Source organism: Uloborus diversus, chromosome 6 (assembly GCF_026930045.1).
Source record: "Uloborus diversus isolate 005 chromosome 6, Udiv.v.3.1, whole genome shotgun sequence".
NCBI classification, from domain to species: Eukaryota; Metazoa; Arthropoda; class Arachnida; order Araneae; family Uloboridae; genus Uloborus; species Uloborus diversus.
In genome coordinates, this window is record NC_072736.1 from 115,215,010 (window position 1) to 115,235,788 (window position 20,779).

The 20,779-nt window shown below is 32.0% G+C and overlaps 1 protein-coding gene across 1 annotated transcript in view; it reads right to left on the reverse strand.

Moving 5' to 3' along the window:
- Nucleotides 1-16,863, reverse strand: part of LOC129224606 (hemicentin-1-like) — a 56,125-nt gene extending 39,262 nt beyond the window's left edge. The window contains exon 1 of the mRNA XM_054859090.1: nt 16,784-16,863. Coding sequence (XP_054715065.1) covers nt 16,784-16,856 — 73 coding nt within the window. The 5' untranslated portion in view covers nt 16,857-16,863. The remainder of the gene's footprint in view (nt 1-16,783) is intronic.
- Between the last annotated feature and the right edge of the window lie 3,916 nt (nt 16,864-20,779).

Here is a 20,779-nt window from a genome sequence, read left to right on the forward strand (position 1 = left end):
TTATTTTGTTGCCTTTACAAAACAGTTTTAATAGCTTTCTAAAATGTTTTGGCGCTACAGTATTTTTAAGAACGTTTTTTTTATGTAAACGTTTTTACAAAACAGTTTTCTTTACTATATGTTTTAAACATATTAATGCAGAAATAATGTTTTGCGATAGCTAAAAAAAATATTTTCAATGGTTTTTTAAACTAATATTTTCTTAAATTTAGACAAACAAACAGCACGGGTTTTCTTAATTTTTTATGCCAGCAGATTAATTTTTATTACTCTTGAAACATGAGTGGCGCGGTTAAAAATAGAGTAAACAGCGGTTGAAAGTTACTTTGGATGGCGGAAATTAGTTTTTAATAACAACCTAAACTAATATATTTTCAGTGACTACAGGTGACAGTTGAGGCAGTTAGAAGCAAAGGGATGTAAGTAGACATCTTCAAGTTTTAAGTAAAATGGGTTTAAAGATAAGATCCTAGGTACAGTGCTGGTCAAATTATTAGACTAAAGAGTTTTTTTTTTTTTTTTGTTTTTTGTACACTATTTGTACTAAAATAATATTCCTTTTACTGTTAAAGTACAGTACATACTGTAAACGTTATTTTAGAATATTTTAATGTTTGAAGGTGGCAGCTCTGTCTGCTTTGTTTATGTTCTTTACTTATCTACCTAACCAGGAACATAACCTCAGTCAGCTTACACAGTTCACTAGTTCTTTTTTATTAGTGTGTTCTGTTATATTTAAAGTTAGTTTTACGTAATTAGTGAGTATGTGTATGTGAGTATGTATAATAGTGAGTATAAACAATTTTTTACCTCCTTTTTTAAAAAGGGTTAAGAAATGGTGTAAACCTTGTCGAAAAGTATGCCAAAAGGACTTAAAATCTCATCAAAAACAAGGGAATGCATACTAAATATTATATAATTATTTCACTATTCGTTAATGTGTCGATAGGTATGTAATCAATAAAGAATTTGCTTTTTAAAACAGTCTTAGTCTAATAATTTGGCCAGCACTGTAGGTTTTCATTGATTTTTTTTTTCTAAATCATGATATATAGCAGCACCTACCAGGGCTACTAGTACTATATCTTGCCCCAAGGCAGAGGAGAGGTTCACCTACCATGTGTACTGGTTATCTCCAAATTTTTAATTTTGTCACTTACATCCCTTTGCTTCTCATTGCCTCATTTATGTATTGTTTGCTTAAAGGAAAAGCACATATTTCTCATGAAATATGTTTTCATAACAACATTTCTACATGTGTCCTAAAATTTTAAATCTAATGCAATATTGAAGCTGCTATTTACGTAAATAAATTTAAAGTTATTGAAAGCATTCAATTTTGAGAGTTTAAGTTGAACGTAGTATATTTTAGATTTATAATTTTGAGTTCAAATGCGTAAATATGACCAATATTTGTCAGCATTTCAGCAAACAATCGAAGCTTGCGGAAACGCTAAATCTGAAACTATTTTGTGATATTGTCTGCTACGTATTTCCCTGGGTACTTCATCCTCCTGATTCCAATCTGTAGCTATGGTTTCTCGTTGCCATGGTTACTTTCAATTTACATTTCGGGAGCTGTGGGTTAGTTAGATTATTTAGCTAGAACCAGTGTTGGTATATCAGTTGTTTTGTAAATGCTCTAAAATTATGCGTCGCACATATGTACTTGTTTTTGAGCTATAAAAATAACATAAATATATTCGAAAAGCAGTAAAATCAAATCCATGTAGTAAAGTTTTATCAATAAAATTAGGTTAGAAGCTATTTAGCCTACTTTGCGGTTAAAATTCAGTAGCCATTGTCAGAAACTTCAATGGGGTCGTTTCCAAAATTTTAAAAAGTATTTTTTTTCTGAAAGAGTATCCTTAAAAACATAGAATCTGACCATTTTTTGAATAATTTATTTAAGTTTAATATTTTTAAAAAATTACTGAAATCGGAGCGCTTTTATTGTTTACAACTTCTGTCGTAATGTTGCCATTCACAGAACAAAATATTTAATTCGCATCTTTACTCACGTGCATTGGCAGCGATATAATTGATAGAAGCGTAGAGCGCAATTTTAATTCGCTGCTTGATTATCATAACGTGGAAACGTAGTAGAAAGATGCGGCAAAGTGCATCATTTGTGACGTCATCAAGACCACGCCTTGTTTGAAGAATCGGACATTTTAAAAACACATAATTAAAAAATAACTGTTGAGAAAATGAAAGTATTTTCTGGGTCCATGTTTTTTTTTTTTTTTTTTTTTGCTCATTCTGTTCATTTCAATGAGTAAAAGTAGTACTTTGACTAAAGGAAAACCACTTCATTGAATCAGTAAGAATCAAGTGGATGTATGCAGGCGATATCAATTTTTTGAGTAAAACGTTTAAAGTTTAAAGCCTGGGTTGGCTTTCATTGTAAATCGTTTCAAATGGCGCTATACAAAAGGACTACTAGCACCATCTAGTGCCAAAAACATAAGATAGTTTTTGTCTGCTATTTGTACTGGTTATATCCACATTTTTATTTTTCTCACTTACATCCCCTTGCTTTTTACCGTTTCAATAAGGGACCATTAACCTTAATTAAGCACAGATTGTCAAGAGAAAAGTTTAATTGCAGCATTGTTATATTTACATTGATGTTTTTTAAATTTTTACCACTATTTCTGCACAAAATATTTTTGATCATTTTTACTTTAAATTCAATTTATCGTTTTCGTTTTTTAGTTTTTAAAAACTATGTTTAAGTATTCTTACATTTAAGTAATTAACTAGGATAAAAGTTTCATCGTAAGTAATACTGTAAAGAAATAAAATCGTAAATATTAAAGTAAAATAAACGTTACTAAATTTCGAGCAAAAACATTTTATTCAATCCCGTTTATTTAATACTTGTGGTAACCGCATGGCTTTGCCCGTAATAGAAAATTAAAAACCTTTTGGTTCGACTGTATATTTACAAATAATGTATGGTGAATTTTCTCGCCAATTGGCTTGTGCCCATGTTACCGTTCCACGTTATGATAATTTCGAAATTCACTCGTCCATCTTATGTGAATTTTGTTCTAAAAATTGGAATAGAAAAAGAGCCACATCGAATTTTCGAAAAATCGCTTCGAGGTGCACTACCCCATGCTACAAACTAACTTTTTGCCAAACTTTATGAAAATCGGCCGAACGGTCTAGACGCTATGCGCGTCACAGAGATCCTGACAGACAGACAGATATCCGGACAGAGAGAGATCCTGACAGACAGAGAGAGAACGAGAGAGATAGAGATAGAAAGATCCGGACAGAGAGACTTTCAGCTTTATTATTAGTAAATAAATTCTTTTATAAATGTTACAAATTAAGAATATTTTATGAATTGAAAGAAAATGTTGTTTGAAAAGAGTTGTACTCATTTTATGATTGAAAAATTGATTTATTGCTTAAGTCTACGATCTAAGAGGTAGTGGGCCCTTATGTTTATTGCATGTAACGGTTTGTTGCTTCGCCTTGCATTGCGCGTTCTTATTAAAAAAATGAAAGTTGTGTTAAGTGACGCAAGATTAATGATCAGGTTAAAAATAATAAATAAACTAGTGTAAATTTTTCCGTCAACGTGCAAAAAAAAAAAAAAAAAAGCAATTTTAGGACCCGAAATTTGTATACCAGATCATTTTTTTCTTCAAAAAAATCAGTCATTGTTATTAGTAGGTGTGAACGTGCCATTTTACCGACACACTGCCGAACCTCCCTTCCCCCTACAGGGTGGAGGGCAAAAAAAAAAAAAAACTCTAAGTAAACTCATGAGTATCAAAGGACCTGCGTGCCAAATTTGGCTAAGATCAGACTCAAACAGTTGATTTGAATAAAAAACTTACACATAACACACACAAACATGCAGCCATTTTTATGTATAAAACTTGAGCATGGAATTTTGGTGTCACGCAAATAATTATTTTTTTTGATTTATTTCCTACTGATAGTTGAAGACACAAATTTTAAAATTACTTTATATTTACGAAAACCTTTCATCTCAACTTTAGTAGGTGTGGAATTGAGACAAAAAGAAGTAGATGGACAATCTGTCTCATTTGAAGCCCGTTTGAAAAGCAAATCTGATCGTGAATCTGCTACATAGGTCACAAATGATTCAAGTCGGATCACTAATTAGGATATTAAAGTTTTTATTTTGAAAATTTAACTGCTTCAATAATCTTTTCATAAACTATTTTATGTTCACCTCATTTCATGTAACGTCATATCAGTATTAAATAAGCTTTTCTTTTGAAATGTGTCATTGAATTTCCAAAATTCCGAAAAAAATGCCTTCATTTTTTCGGAAAACATTTAGTTTTTACAGCTTTATTAAAATGTTTTGTTTTTATTAATTACTTTTATAATTTTGGACCCGTTTCGTTGTAAAAGTCTAAAATGTAGCTGTTATAGCGAACCAAATGGGGGTTGAGCGTCAGATAATCACCTTTCATTAATTGTTCCAAAGTATATAGCGCAGAATATTCTAACGCGTGGTGATCGACCCTACTCCTGGTAAATTGAAGCTTAAATCATTGAAGAGGATACTTAAGAATGTTTCTGACTAAAATAACATGGTTGAAATACATATTTATTATGAGCAACGACTTTTTACTCCAGCAAATTTAGTTTAATATAGGGGAATAAAACAATAATGTGTGAGCAAATATTTTCTACACAATTAATACAAACTTTAGAATGGCAGCAGTTCATCGGGGAAGATTGATGAATTAAATGCAGAAACATGTTCGGATAATCAGATAGTTTAGTTCATAGGGGTTTGAATAGCAGTGATCCACCAAGTATAGCAAGCATTGAAGAACAAGAAAGGTTGAAAGCATGGTTAAGGCAGAGTGCCTTACATCCAAAACAATACAAAGTAGTAAAAGCCCTTAAGTTTTTTTTTTTTTTTTGTAGACAAACGATCTAGTGTTATAAAATTTTTTTGTGCATTTTGTTTCTCATTTTTATTTTACTGTACTCTAAATATAAGTAATTATCTCGGTAAGAGGGTCAAACGTACTGATGAGTTGTTTTTTTCTCTTACTTGGGGAAACGAAAACACATCGCTCACGTCTTAGCCAGATTAATCGAAAATATTGCTAATAATTAATGTTTTCGATGACTTTATATATTTATTGTGGGCATCTATATTTTTTTTTTAATTTCAAAGGATATTTAAACATTGATTATTTTTATTGACCTTTTAAAAACTTTTGTTGGATATTCATATTTTTTTAGTGAATGAGTTTACATTTTAATGAAATTCCACCGTGTCAAACGGTTTCTTTTATTTCATTGGCATATTAAGGACAGAGTTTTACTTATTTTTTTTTCTGGTGGTTCTAAATGAGTTACATTAAATTTTAATCAAAGGAATGACATCACCCTATGAACAGTTATTATGCATTTAAATGTAAATGCATCTTTTTTCCAAATGCACAAACTAGAGAAATCCTTAAACTATTATTAAAATTAGTACACGTTATGTCGATTTTTCATTCAATACACAGATATTTGTATTCAATATAAATCTTACATTTTTTGGAGAGATCCTAGGATGAACACCATAGTTGGGGTAAACCTAAAATGGCAGCAGCGGTAACTACGCAGGTCTGAATCACAACATTACAACGTTAACGGGTTAGGTTTGTCCTATCTACCTTTTTTACTTCCTTTTGCAAAAAAGGAAGTATTGTATTCGCGAAAAAATTTTCACTCAAAACTCGATCTTATATCTTTTTTACTCACCCCCGACTGAATATTGAGTTTATTTTTTCGACTCAACCAGACGTGGATAAGTGCCTAAGAACATATAGACACGCGAAATATCCATAATGACGATTCCCGAGTTAATTACAATGAATTTTCTTGTGACGTCTGTATGTACGTATATGCTGATGTGTGTATATGCGTATGTATGTCGCATAACTCAAGAACGGTATGTCCTAGAAAGTTGAAATGTGGTACGTAGACTCCTAGTGGGTTCTAGTTGTGCGCCTCCTATTTTAGTTGCATTCGGGTGTTTCTAAAGGGGTCTTTTGTCCCTTTTGGGGGGAAATCATTGTTAATTTCGATGTAAACTCAAGTGGTGTTACAATTTAGCGGACACTTGACGAGTTATCGCCAGTCTTTTGGTCGCCAAGTTTTGTCGCCAACTTGGCGACAAATTTGGCAATTTTTTTTTTTTTTTTTTTTTTTTTTTTTTTTTTTAAATCTGGTTTCAATTTGGCCACTGTTGGTGATATTTAGAGTGTAAACTATTGAATCACATTAAAACTGCCAATAATGGGAAAATGACATTAAATTGGAGTAAAAAGAAGTCATGTGATGCACACATCAGCTCGTTTTAAAATGTATTACAAGGTGTTGTGCTTTGTTTCATTACTTTAGCCTTATTTATATGCTTATGATAGGATTCTCATCCTGGTAAGCGTAAAAAAAGTTCAAGGGAGGCGTAATTTTTTTTTGTTGAAAATAAGGTGAAAAAGTAAATATAACTCTAATTTTCTCGAATTTGAGAGCACATAGAAGCTTTTTCAACTCTACCACACATTTGATTTCTGGATTTTTGTGGAGTTTAAATATACGCATGGCATCGAAAATGACTCAATGTATGTATTCTCAAATACAGTCTAATACTAAAACACTTGTTGAGGACAGGCAGTGACAGCACTTCCATTGATAACAAAAGTCTTCAACTTGGAGGTGCACACATATGGGGGCGTAAAAAAAGTTCAAGAAAGATATGGGTTTAAAAAAAAAAAGCAAAAAAGTAAAGTTAATTATCATTCATACAAATTTGTCTTCACTTGTAAATGCAGCGAAAGTCAATGGTATTACATGCAAACCTCACTGAAAGCCTGAATTTCCTCAAGTTAATTTGTATATAATTTCCTGATTTCCTATGTTCTAATTACAATACCTTGAAATAAACTTAGGCGTAGTAATAAATTTTTCGTTCAAGTTCGTCCACATTTTGCTACAGTAGCCAGCTTTGGCAGTCCTATCCAGTTTATGTTTCAAATACCGATTTTCCAAAAGTGTTAGTTGTATTGACCCCACATTGTAGTGGTGGAGACCTCATATCAAAGTTCAAAAAGTTCAAAGTTCAAAAGTTGATCACTTCTGGCTTATTTTTAATAAGAGTGCATACCTTCTGTAAACATTTTCATTAAACTTATTCTAAGTTAGTTAGTTCATTATTTGTATCATAGAATTGCTGTTCGCTATAAATTATTACCGCATAAAAATAAAACATGCTAAAATATATTATAGCTCATTGTTGCTGCTACGAAAAAAAAATATTCTGGTAGAATTACGCGTTCTATCAATCTTTCAAAAAAGGCTTTTACTGTGTTTCGAATGTGCTTTTCTTTTACCGGTACATCTGTATCCATCAAAAAATAACCTTTATCATTGTTCAAGACACATCGTTGTGAAAAAAATAATCGTTTTCGCAAGGGGGAGAAATCTAAAAATGGAAAAGGAAAGAATAAAATATGTGCACCAGATTGTTCCAAAAACTGTATCGAACATCTCACACAAATGACGTGGGTGAGAATTTGGCGCAAAAAGAACATTTACCTTTTGTCTGATGTTCTTTGCAGTGGTAAGTGGGAAGGAAATGATGTAGAAAATGTGTAAAAAATTGCGTTAGATTTTGCGTCGCAGAAGGAAGTATTGCATTACAGTTAAATAACTTGAAAATTGCAGCTTGCAGTTTTAAACTGGTTTTTGAAACGATAGCCGCGCCACATTTTGAGATGCTTTATACCGCCATTTATATTTTTTGACACATAAGATTAAAAATACTTTCAAAACGGTTTCACACTGAGCAATATTTCCATTTTGCAACTAGATTAATCTTACTTTTGCTTTTTTAAGCAATCACTATTGCTTATTGTTTTCACTTGGCCCGCCAGATGGATTCATATCACTTTCTATCACCATATCAAGGTGCACCGGCCACTGCGCGCATTTGCTTCTATCGAGTGGTTGCACGTAAGGCCCCTCGTCCATGTCCCTCAGAATCGGTTTTATTTATATGCGACCCTCTCGACTTAACACAATTATCTTTACATAAAAACAATATCTATCACGCAGCATCTAGCACACAAACTCTAGCACCCAGCCCCTCGTACTAAATTCTATTCTGACTTCTTGAAATCAATTTTTGTTTTTCATATTTATAATTACGATAGGAACCATTCGTAAAAACAAGAAACCCAACAAGTAGGGTCCCATCGCATGTCGTGATAGCGAAAACGCATTTTGAGTTTACGAAGGAAAAATTAAAATTATTTCGAGATGCTGGATGCTAGATTTTGTGTGCTGGTTATATTGTTTTCTTTTCTGTTTTCAAAAGAAAAATGCAGCAAATAAACTAATTGCTATAACGAGGTCTTTTCCTGGTGGAATATCACCTACTCGCTTTTTTGTGGATCTTGTGCATTCCTCAGAATTGGATTGTATTCACTTTCTTCGTTGCCCCACAGGCTTACTGTCATTACCTGTCAAGAATTTTAAGTATTTGTTTCCCATCAGACGGAGGCATTTGAGCTCTCTAAAAATTACATCGAGTATTTCTGCTTACAGCAACTAGTTGCACCAATTGTTTGATTTGATGACGTCAGTGGTTAGGGCGGTGAGTGTTCCTAGGATGTTTTCAATAGTTTTTACTAACCGATAGCTCTATTAAAGTGCGCCTGGTTAGTTACCGGTTAACTGGAGAATCTATTCGATCCCCCTTACTAATAACGAACAGAGTAGGAGTTCTTTAAGTACTGGACTGTTTAATAACGCAAACAGCTTCGCCCTGTTTGTTGTAGCACTGTACGTCTTGTTTATTATTAGGAGCTGAGGTTTGAATTAAGCTGTAGTAGTTCAATTTTATTAATTGCTAATGAATATCTGTAAACAGACGTACGTCTTTTAAACACATCCAATGAGTCAAAAGTGTAATTTTGTCAAAAACTTAACAAACAATGTTTTTTAAAAGAAAATTTAAAAAAAAAAACCGAACGTTATTCAAAAATGACAATTCATTCAAGCATTAACGAGAAAGGCAATGAAAAAAAGACGGACCGAAAAACGATTATTTCTCTTCTTTCAAAAACTCTTGATCAGAATTTCAGTTTTCAATATTTTTTTTTGTCTCAGTTTTTTTTCTAACTTATTTTTATTCTTACAAATATTAAAATTACAATATATTAAGTATTCGTTTCTGCTGATACTTTTTCTCATTTTTTTTCAAAACTTGTGCTTGAAATTTAATTGTGTAAGTGAAAAGTGTGTGCTTCTTTTGCGTTGAGTAAGAACTAGTTATTCTGAATTTACTTGATGATGTAAGCGTTGTAAAAGAAAACACCATCCGAAACGATAATTTTTCTTACTACCGAGAAACATACCATGTGTTACCATTAACTGTTTTTCTTACGTGTAGGGATAGTAGATATTTCAGACAAAATACCCATCTCTATAATTACCTAACTATCTGTAATATTTCTATTTTTATCTATTTTTCCATGGGCAGGTGAAGGGCTGAAACTGAAATTTTTATTTTTCATTTTTTAAATTGTTGTCATCAATTGTTGCAAGCGTGGTTTAAGCTGGAAAAAAACGCTCGAAAAAAACGTCTAATTCCAAATTTTCCCTATTGTTAGTATTGCATCCAAATCGAGTTTGGTGAATCTAATTCTATCATGTGTATAGATAATGATTACAGAACTTATTTAGTAACATTGCTAGTAGAGTGCAGAATTGAGGTTTCTATTTTTCAAAATAAAACCTAAAAAAAAAGAAAAAAAAATCTCGAAATAACATAAATTTGATCGGCATGGCAAAAAGTTATTATTAATGACCGTTAAGTGCAATTTCGTTAATCCGGAATAAATGCGGCCAAAGGCAATTCGGATAATCCAGGTAATATGGGTGATAAGCAAAACAACTTCTAAAATAAGCAGAATTAGTTCAGCTGCAGTGATTTCGGCCTGAAACTCCAAATACGCCATGTTGCTTATTAGAATTAGATGACTATAATTTATTCCATAACTCATGCAGAAGTCGTACAATTAAACAAAATAAGACTGAATGTTTGGCGCATTTGTAGCTTAATTCTGGCTATCGTAATTCAGAATGGGGTTTCCTTCAGTTAAAAGTAGTACTTTTGGTCACTGAAATTGACAGAATAAGTAAAAAAAAAAAAATATGGACCCAAAAAAACTCTTTTATTTCCCCAACAGTTATTTTTTAATTATTTTTTTAAATGTCCGATTTTTCAAACAAGGCGTGGTCTTGATTACTTCACAAATGATGCTCTTTAGCGCAAATTTCTACAGTATTTCCACGTTATGATGATCAAGAAGCGAATTAAAATAGCTCTCTACGCTTGCTATCAACAATATCGTTGCCAATACACGAGAGTAAAGATGCGAATTAAATATTTTGCTCTGTGAATGGCAATACAGAATGGCATTTCATCATTTGTGATGTCATCGGCAAGAAATGTAAACAATGGAAGCACACCGATTTAAGTATTTTTTAAAAAATATTAAACTTAAACAAATTATTTAAATAAAATAATAGTTTAAAAAACTAAAAAAACACGCTTTCGTAGCAAAATGAACTAAAAAGTGAAAAATAATCTTTGGATGATAGTAGTTGACCATTCACTTAATTTTAATGTAATACAAAAAACCGTGGGGTGCTGTCTACTAACATTTTTGCTTGGACAACAAATGGTGGAAATTCAAGACAACTGATAAGAAGCCCCCCCCCACGCTTTTTTGTATTACATTAAAATTAAGTGAATGGTCAACTACTATCATCCAAAGATTATTTTTCACTTTTTAGTTCATTTTGCTACGAAAGCGTGTTTTTTCAGTTTTTTAAACTATTATTTTATTTTTCTGTTTTTTAGTCTTATGTTGGAGAATTATCAGGTGACGAAATTATTCATAAAACGAGTGCGAGGTAATATCTTAAAGTTAAAACAAGGGCACCCCGATGGGAAGCTACCGAGTCATCGATGTAGTTTGCGGAAATCATATCTACATTACTTTGAAAATTTGAGATGCATTTGAATAAAAGTTTTGTTCAACAATGGTCTGATCAGCAATGAATTTACCAATTGAAGGCTCACCTAAATTTGGCATGAAATTAGTTAAAAACAATTATATTTCATGTTCTAATTACCTTGGAACATTGGGACAAATTTTGTCTGATGCAGAAAAATTAAAGGCTTTCGTAGATATTTTTAAATAATTTTTGCGAGCATTTTTTTATGTATTTTTTGAAAATTTTCCTTTTTCACATTGTTGGATTTATGCCAAAATATTGATTAAAATTGGAGGAAACTAACAATTAAAAGAGTTAATTAATTAATTTGATTATAGAATATTGCATTGTCATCGGGTCTGAGGTCGCGTGCCAAATTTCAAAAGAATCCGATCGCAGGAAGTGGGCGAAATTTGAGCTGCAAAATTCCGTTACAAGATACATACATACATACATACATACGTATATACAGGTGAAGCTAATAAAAGCGTGTTAAAAATGGTCAGATCCTATGTTTTTAAGAGGAAAACTTTCAGAAAAAAATACTTTTAAAATTTTGAAAACGATCCTATTGTTGTTTAAGTAAATAGTATTTTTTTATCTACAAATTGATCCGAATAAACACGTGATCCGGATATATGGATCCATTATAAACGAGGCGATTTCCTTTATTTTTCAGCAGCATGTATTTTCTCGAGCAGCGAAAAATAATTCACACATCGATCACACATCAACATCGATGAAAAGACTCATCTCAACATTCAACACAGAAAGCCGTTTGGCGAAACCCGAATATAATGAAAACTGTTCAGATTTTTCTCGTTAGAAAAGTATACTAATAGGAGGCTGTACAGTTCATTTCAAGAGATTTAAATCGGTTTCCGTACAACAAGGGATGCTAGTAGTGCTAAATCAGCGTTTTGTTCCGTGGGGTGACATGGAAATCTGGTTCCGCGTTATTTTCTTTCTTTTCAAAATAGTCATCTTACACATAGATAAAAAAAAAAGTTCTGAGTGAAGCAAAAACGGAATCTTTTAATTGAAATGAGATTTAGTTATTGAAACAATGTGTTACTTTTTTTTGTAATAATTATCATATGGTAAATTTTTCGTTTTTGTTTTAAGTAAACCATTTTTAAATGCTGTATTGCACCTATACTGATGGAGATAAATGCATGATTCCGTGACAAAAATGGATAGGGGAAACTTTTTGAAGGAATTAAGGAAATCTGCTCTAAATCATTGAGAAAAAAATGCACCATAGAGAATGACTCATGATATCGTTACTAAACGGAGTTTAAGAAAAAAGAGACCAAGGTAAAAATTTATAAGTAAAAGCTACGTATGAAATTTTAATGTGGTTGTTTCCGAAATTATAAAAGTATTTTTTTCTGAAAGAACTTGCTTAAAAACATAGGATCTGACCTTTTTTTTAAAATAATTTTTAAAAAGTTTAATAATTGAAAAAAATATTTTAATGGGTGCGCAGATTCGCTTTCATTTTTTACGCTTCTGCACATGACATCACAAATCATGAAATGCCATTCACTGATAACACTAGCGCTTAGCGCAATATTTAATTCGCATCTTGACTTACATGGACGGGGAACGATACGGTGGATAGCAAGCGTAGAGCGTAATATTTAATTCGCTTCTAAATTATCATAACTTGAAAACGCGGTAGACAGCAAGAGTAAGCATTCAGTGCTCCAGTGGAATACGCATCAAAGTTCATCACTTGGAACGTCATTAAGATCACGCCTTGTTTGAAAAATCAGGCGCTTAAAAAAATATATTTAAAAATTAAACGTTTTGAAAATAAAAGATTTTCCCAACTCCATGTTATTATTATCGTTATTATTATTATTATTATTATTATTATTTTTTTGTTCATTCTATCAACTTCAGTAACTAAAAGTAGTAGGAGAACATGGGGCAAAGTGAAATAGTGAAATATTTCCTCTGCTTTTAGCTCTACATATCTGGTATTATTTTAACTATATAGTACCATATGTAGTCTTTTCCAGTCAGGGAAACAATACCACCGAAGATTATAGCAGTTGGTTATATGAACGATTAAAAAAAGTTGGTACTCATTTGGTAATATTTTGTTGTAAGTCAAAAATTATTTTTGTTGCTATAAAATGATAAAGTTCTTGTTATTAACATTGTAAATATTAATTGAGACCTCCTAATATTCAATGCAGTATTGATTTAGTTAATATTAAGTTTATTTGTATTTTTCATAAATAGTACAATTAGTCCAGTACATGCGGGGCAAAGTGAAATAGTTTGTTTCATTCACTCAATCATGTAATATAAATACGTTACGTTTTCATTTATTAATGTATTCTTTTACCACTACTTCGTTTACTGATTCACTTATTTATTCATTCATTCCCTTATTTTCTTATTCATTCCGTCTTTTACTAGGTGATTTAATTTTTCTTCATATACTACTAGATTTATTCATTTTACTGTTCGTTTATTGTATCCTTATCACTTCATTTATTCATACAACCTTTTATTTACTGATTCTTTTGATACAAAATATGTTTTTTAATCGAATAGAAAATATTTCACTAGAAAAATATTTTTTTTTTCACTTTGCTCCATGAAAAAAAAAGAGAAATGTTTCCACTTTTTTTTTAAGACTCAAATTTACTGCCAAAAATAAAAAAACACTGTTTCAACGCAAGTTTTATTATAAAATTCACTGTTCTTTCTTTGTGTACTGTAATTTTCAACACAAATTTCCAATTTGTACATTTTGACAAACTCAGTCAACGTCATCACTTTGCCCCACATTCCCCTACTTTTGATTGATGAAAAAAAAAAAAAATTAAAGAGAGAAACCCTGTTTTAAATTAAAAATTCCTGCTTTTAAAAAGTAGCACCTAAATTTATCATTCGAATGGATAAAATTGTAATGAACATGTTAACGTCATTAATAGGTAAAAATAGGCACACCTGCAAACATCTCTAGAAAAAAATCCATCGTGCTTGCAGTTCCTTTCGTAAAACTGCGCTACAAACGGGGGAGAAATTTCAACATTTTTCAACAGGGAATTGTGGCACCACTATTTGCGAAATCGATGTCAAAAGACATAAAAGAGAATGGCAAGTTTGCTTTAATAGTGTAAATGCATGAAAATCGACGAAAACCCATTCTAAGGACGACGTGATATGATTTTCAAGGATTCCTGGGCTTTTGCTTTCCTTGTAACATATTTCACTAGGGGATATAAGTAGATTTTTTTCCTTCAAAACGAAAGAGTTGGCCGTTTTCTTAGAAATCTTTCGACTCTTACTGTTAAAATTTTACAAAAGGTGTTCGAATTTCAAAGACTTTTTTTTTTTGAATTACTAGAGATTTACTTTCATGTAATTATGAGTTTCTTCTTATTCGCAACTCCAGAGCTCGAATACGCTACCTTGCGGTGGTTAACAATACTAAAGAAAAAGGTAAAGCATTCCATTCCACGTGTTTTCGTTGGGGTAAATTACAGGCTTCAGACAGTTTATGGTGTATTGTAATTTCAGAAGAATAGAAAATATAGCTTCCCACAAGGACGATGAAAAATTACTGCCATTCACGAAGCGTAGATGCAAGTTATAAGTTACGGCATTTGTTTGTTTTACCTTTTTCATTCACCATTAGACTGTGGCTGCAGCGCCCCCTATAGTTTATTGGAGTTGCGAATTTCTCAACTATGGGCTTCGTTTAAATTTACAACTAAAAATGCGTATTTCAGGCGGTGTTTTGAGAACGTTTGCCATACCAATTCCTGTATTTTTAGGAATTTTGTCAACACATATTTTTCTGTGAAAAATACTTCTTACATTTAAGGCAGATAGGAGCAAAGAAATATATAAATGCCAAAACTAAAAATTTGGAGACACCAGTTCAAATGATGGGTGAGCCTCTGCTCTGTTTTGGGGTAAGAGTATAAGTGTACTAATAACTGTGGTAGGTGCTGTTACGCAGCATGACAAAGAAGAAATTTTCAATGAACTCCTACCCAAGACTGAAACTTTAAACGGTTTTTACTCACAACTTGAAAATGTTCACTTACATCCCTTTGCTTCATTGTGGCATATTTGTCTTCTAGGCCGCTGCCATTAGCGCAGCAGATATATAACTGCCAATTATTATGTTTTCCAAAAGATTGAATTCTAGTGAAGTTTTGTATCGAATATAACCGAGATTTGGTATGAAATCTGAACGTCAAAATTATCGTGGTAATGATATCCGCTGATAGTGGTGCCACATAAAAAAAGAAGGCTATAATCGGAATATCGCACTAGGTAAATTACAAAAGGACATCTACCATCATTCAGTAACCACTATCCATAGCAACAATTTAGTGAACTTAACTCCTCTTTACTCAAATTTGATCCTAAATGAATATGGGAAACACTTTTTTTTAAATTGATTACTTGATTTGAAAAATTTATCAAATATAGTTTAAATGAAATCTGGTTTATTTGAAAAACTTGCAAAGTTTCAACCGTTCAAAATCTCCAATTCTACATCTACTTGAGTTAATTATTTAGTAAGATTTACTTAAAATTAACATTTAATTACAGTTAGTCATTTTTATTTTGTAATTGTAAAAAGCTTTTCCCTTCCAAACTGATGCCACCTTGCAAACAATGCCACTGAATGTTACAGGAAAAAGTACTGGGAGCCATATTGCCTGTACTTTGAACCAAAAGCTCTATTTTACTGCAAAATTTTACAGTAGAAAAAAAAAACGATAACTCAGGGGTTAGTTGAGCTGTTTAAGAAGAACAAAGTGCAAACAGTGAGGTTCGAAATTATCTTTTACTGTTCACAGCATGTTGCGCTTACCACTGCACTGAATGAGACACAAGGTGAAAGTAGGGATGAAAAATTATAAATTTACACAACAAATCACGTGGTGCACTAACAAGCACCGCGATTATTTACCTTTTCCAGTACAATTTAGTATTATTATTTTAAAATCTCGACATACAAGGAAAGGGGGTTACAAGTTTGGTGTATGTATGTGTATGTCTGTGGTACTCTAGCGCCAAAACGGGTTAACCGATTTTGAAAAAAAAAAAAAAAACGTTCGAATGGTGAGTTGATCGAGATTGTTCTTAGCTAGGTTGTATCTTTGGATGAAATTAATTATCGAAGATATTAATTAAAAACCTCTAAAAGGTTTCTTGCGATTTTTGCAGTGAAAACATAGTTAAAAGTTTAAAATTTAATACCAAAAATTAGGGGTTTTTTCCCGCGTCTACAAGAACGTTTTTAGTACGTCTATGTTTCATAGAATTCGAATTATAACGTTTTTTTAAAGCAGATTTTATTAACGGCTAAGCCTTTATTCACGCGATTGATAACCGAATTCATTATTGGCCGACAATTAAATAAAACGCTATGGTATAAAATTTTACTTTGTTGACAATTTTTATTTAATAGCAAATAAAATACTTAACATTGATTTTTAATAATATAAGGTTTTTAAAAGAATTTTCAATTTTCCCTCTTGATTCTACAATTGCACTCAGTCGGGGTTTTTTACAATTTTTAATTTTATCGTTGTTTCATATATTTTTTAATATGCTGCAAACACTCTGATTTGTCGCAGTATGTACCTTAAAATGCTCCTCAATTTTTAAATGTGCTAGACAGATCAAGTATGATATAAGTTAGTTGATACTTAGACGTTCAACTTACCAGTGCAAGTGACGTGCATGATGAGAAGAGGGAGCAAAGGGAATGCGAACTTCAATCGAAGCCTCCTCCGCATTATTCGAATCCCCACTCAGAGTGTCCCCAGGTAGCTGGACCAAAGAACGTTGATTAAAAACCTAAGTAAGAAAAGATAAGAGGGTTATTTTTTTAAACATTCGTCGTTTTTCAACATTACAATTTCATTGAAAATAAAAAAAAAATGTATATCACGCGTGGTAGAAGTGAAACTTTTATTTTACATTCGGAACTGTCATTTCACCCACACGTTTTCTCTCACTTCATACTTCTTGTTCTTTCTGTGCATTATTTAGGTGTATTCACAACAAACTTGTACAGTTAAATAAGGAAAATAGATTGCAAACAACGAGAAAACTAACCAGTACCCGATACCCGTTTTTTAACTGTTGCCAAAAACAACGAAAATTCAAAATAATTATGAAACTAATTTTGTTAATAATGATTAACCAACTAATTTTAAGCAATAAACTTAAACAATGTGGATTACGCTTTTAAACTGACGACCTGACTTGAAACAGAAAAATCTTCCAAAAACTGCATTTTTTGAGAGATTTAAATGCGCAAAATGCACAAATATATGCTTGTTTAAGTTATACCTTGAGATTAATTTTTGAAGATTATTAACAAAACTAATTTTATAATTTCGATACTTTTTCATTGTTTTTGGCAACAATTAAAAACAACTAAGTCACTTCCGTCACAAAAAAAAAAAAAAAGCTTGCTGATCAGAATTTCAAAACCCTCGCATAAAAAGTTTCCCTTCAATAACTTGAAGCAACAATTTCAGATAAGTTATAAGCAGCTATTTAAATGTCACTTCATACAGTAATACGTTCGTGACGAGTGAATTAAAAAGAAAAAAAATTATAATTAATAGATAGAACTTCATGTGATTCACTGCGCTGAATGAAATTGAGAAAATCCTAATAAAAAAAAATATCGCCTGCTTTTTTCACATGCATAAATAATGTTTATTTCTATTTTCAACTGAAATTTACTATTATTATTATAATTATTTTGTTTATTATTACACATATATGTATTTAAAGATGTTAAATTTTATTTTATGCACTTACTAGCTGCTTTGCTCGACCTTGCACGGTTTTCCTCAGAAATAAAAATTATATCAAGCGACGCAGGTTCAACTATCTAGCTTAAATGAGAGGGAAACAATAGTGTAAAATTTCTTGTCAGAATAATGACAACTGTCCCTCAAAATGAGTATTTAAATTTGGAAGTAAGCCCTTAAACTTGTTTCAAATAAAGAAACTTCCTAAATATTCCTCTAAAATCCTTAGTAACGTCAAATTGCATCTGCAGCTACGTGAGCTGTTTCGACTGTTGTGTCGACCCCTGCTGGTAAAAGAACTGAGAATACATGAGAAATGAGGCATGTATTTTTTTTTAAATAAAATAATGAAAAGGCTGAAAGAATCATTATAATTGAGGGAACAGCCAAACAACACCATCAACTGACCCTATAAATTTCCGCTAGAATTAGGACGACTGTAAACAAAAATCCAATGTGCAACCCCGACGTTAGCCTGTAAAAACTCCTTACTTGATTAAGAACCATAATCGATAAAATTCTTCTTCAAACTAAGGACAACAGTCTGAAAAAGTTCCCATCATGCTAGAGATTCAAAACACTCTATTATAAAAAGAAACACATTTCCAATTTCCCATTAGGGTTAGGAAATTAATTTCTAAAAGTCACTGTTACAAAAGGCAACAAAGTTTTCAAATTACGTTGACAATCCTTCCAAAAATATCTCTCAAAATAAGAAAAATAGTTAAAAACTTTCAAAATAATAATAATAATAAAAATAAATTATATCAACATTCTCTTCTTTAAACCGCATCAGCAGAATTAGAACAATAGCTTCAAAAAAATTTCCTTTTGAAGAAGTTCAGTATTCTCTAAACTTCTCCATTAGAATAAGGATGTCAGTCTATCAAGATCAACCTTTCTTAAATAACGTTAATGGTATATCTAGAAGCTCCGATAAGATTATAGTCAATAGTAAAAGGCTCCATTATTACCATTTAATTCTTTATTGTTTTCTGCTGTTCTCTCTATTACACAAAAAGTCCCGAAATGTTTTCAGCGCTTTGTCCTCAATGATTGCTTCACGCTACTTAAAACTGAGCCGACACAGACGATAAACATCCAATTGAAAATTTATTTCTACTAACTTTAAAATGATCCCATTTTTTTTCCTTCGGTGTCCAGGGCCTATGGTCCCTTGGAGTTTAAAAACCGTATGAAGAAGTTCTTCTAAGGGATACTGTTCACGTGCTTTCCATTGAAACCAAAATCGAGATGATCCGATAATTACTTAGGGTAGTAAGAGTCCATTTATGCTATTTTTGTATCCTATAATTCAAATTCAACCGGTTTGGTACTTTTTAACGTACGGAACCCTTTTCCAACCCTTTCCTATGTGCAGAAGTACTTTCCCAACAAAGTTGACCGAGATTTGACGTAAACTAGGGATTTGTATAAAGAACATACATGCATACATACACTCATATATATTCTCTGTTTTAATTATATAGGTTTATTTGTTTGGTATTTTGTTTCGGTTTAGTTATTTGCTTGTTATTTAATTGTTGAACATTAAACGTTTAGATCGGAAAATATGAAATATCAATGTTTAAATCATACTTACTTACGTATTTAATAATTTTTTCATTTTGCAAAATTCGTTGGCATGAATCTATAACTTTTGTCTGACCATCTATGAAAGTTATAAGTGATAAATTTAATTTGCATTTGAAATAACTACCTTCATTACATAATAGCTTCAATTGTAGACCCCTCCCTGTCGTTTGGATAATCGGACAAGACAGGATTGCATAGTAACTGGTTATGAAAAAAATGAATTTAAGATTGTTTGCTAGTAAGCAACATGATGTTTTCTTTTTCCCCAGCGAGTTTGGTTTCATCCAAGAAACAATGAGTTACCATGGAAAATAATATCTCAAGAAGTTCTTTACCAACATTACTCCAATTGTAGCCTGTATGTTCCATGTGACCTGCCAAATACTCCAATTGTACTGTACGTATATTTAAAGTTACAATATCTATAAGATGTCTGATGATAGGGCCGTGGTATCCCGATCGGTAGAGTGTCGGATTTGGGGCCGGATGGTCCTGGGTTCGAACCTCGATGGTCGAAGACTCACCGTCGGTCCTTAAAGGGGACTGGGCAACGTTAAATATGCTCGTGGTCTCAATGTCCTCCAAGTGAAACGATATCTCTGGAGGTGCTAGTACTAGTTAGCTATTAGCTCCTGGACTAGTTCTAAATTCTCATTAACTGTTCGATCCGGTGATGGTGCTGCCATCTATCGGTATATAAAATAATGGAGGCAAGGCACTTAGTATGCAGTCCTCGACATAAATACAGTTGTAGTCAGTTGTGACTCTGAATAGGAATAGGAATGTCTGATGATCTCATAAACATCGTGGATTTGTCGGTTCAAAGAAATGCTTACTTTGCTATTTTTGAGAAATTGTTATTGGCCATGGCAGTGGAATAGAGGCGAAACATAAAGGAATTGGATTACAGTCATCAAAAAACACTTCAATAGCTTTAAGATAACTTCTTCCTCCAATATTAGATTTAAAGCTTTGAAATATAACAGTTAAATACTTGATTAACGTGTTTATTTTCCTCTACTTTAGTGATGATGTGAAAAATAAGGATATTTTATCATTTCTAGAAACTTTACATTTACGTAGGTAAGCATTCTTAAAATTCCCACATTACACTCTGGCAGGTGGAAGGATTGTGACACTGTACAGTGCATCTGTAGAAAGTATTTTGTGGTAAGGTAGGTGCGGGTAATAAGGCCTACCTAAGGGAGATTTGGAATAAAATGGGAAGAAAAGGATCCGAATCAGCAAATTGCAAATTTAATTAAAGTACCATTCAATTACTACACGAAAATAAC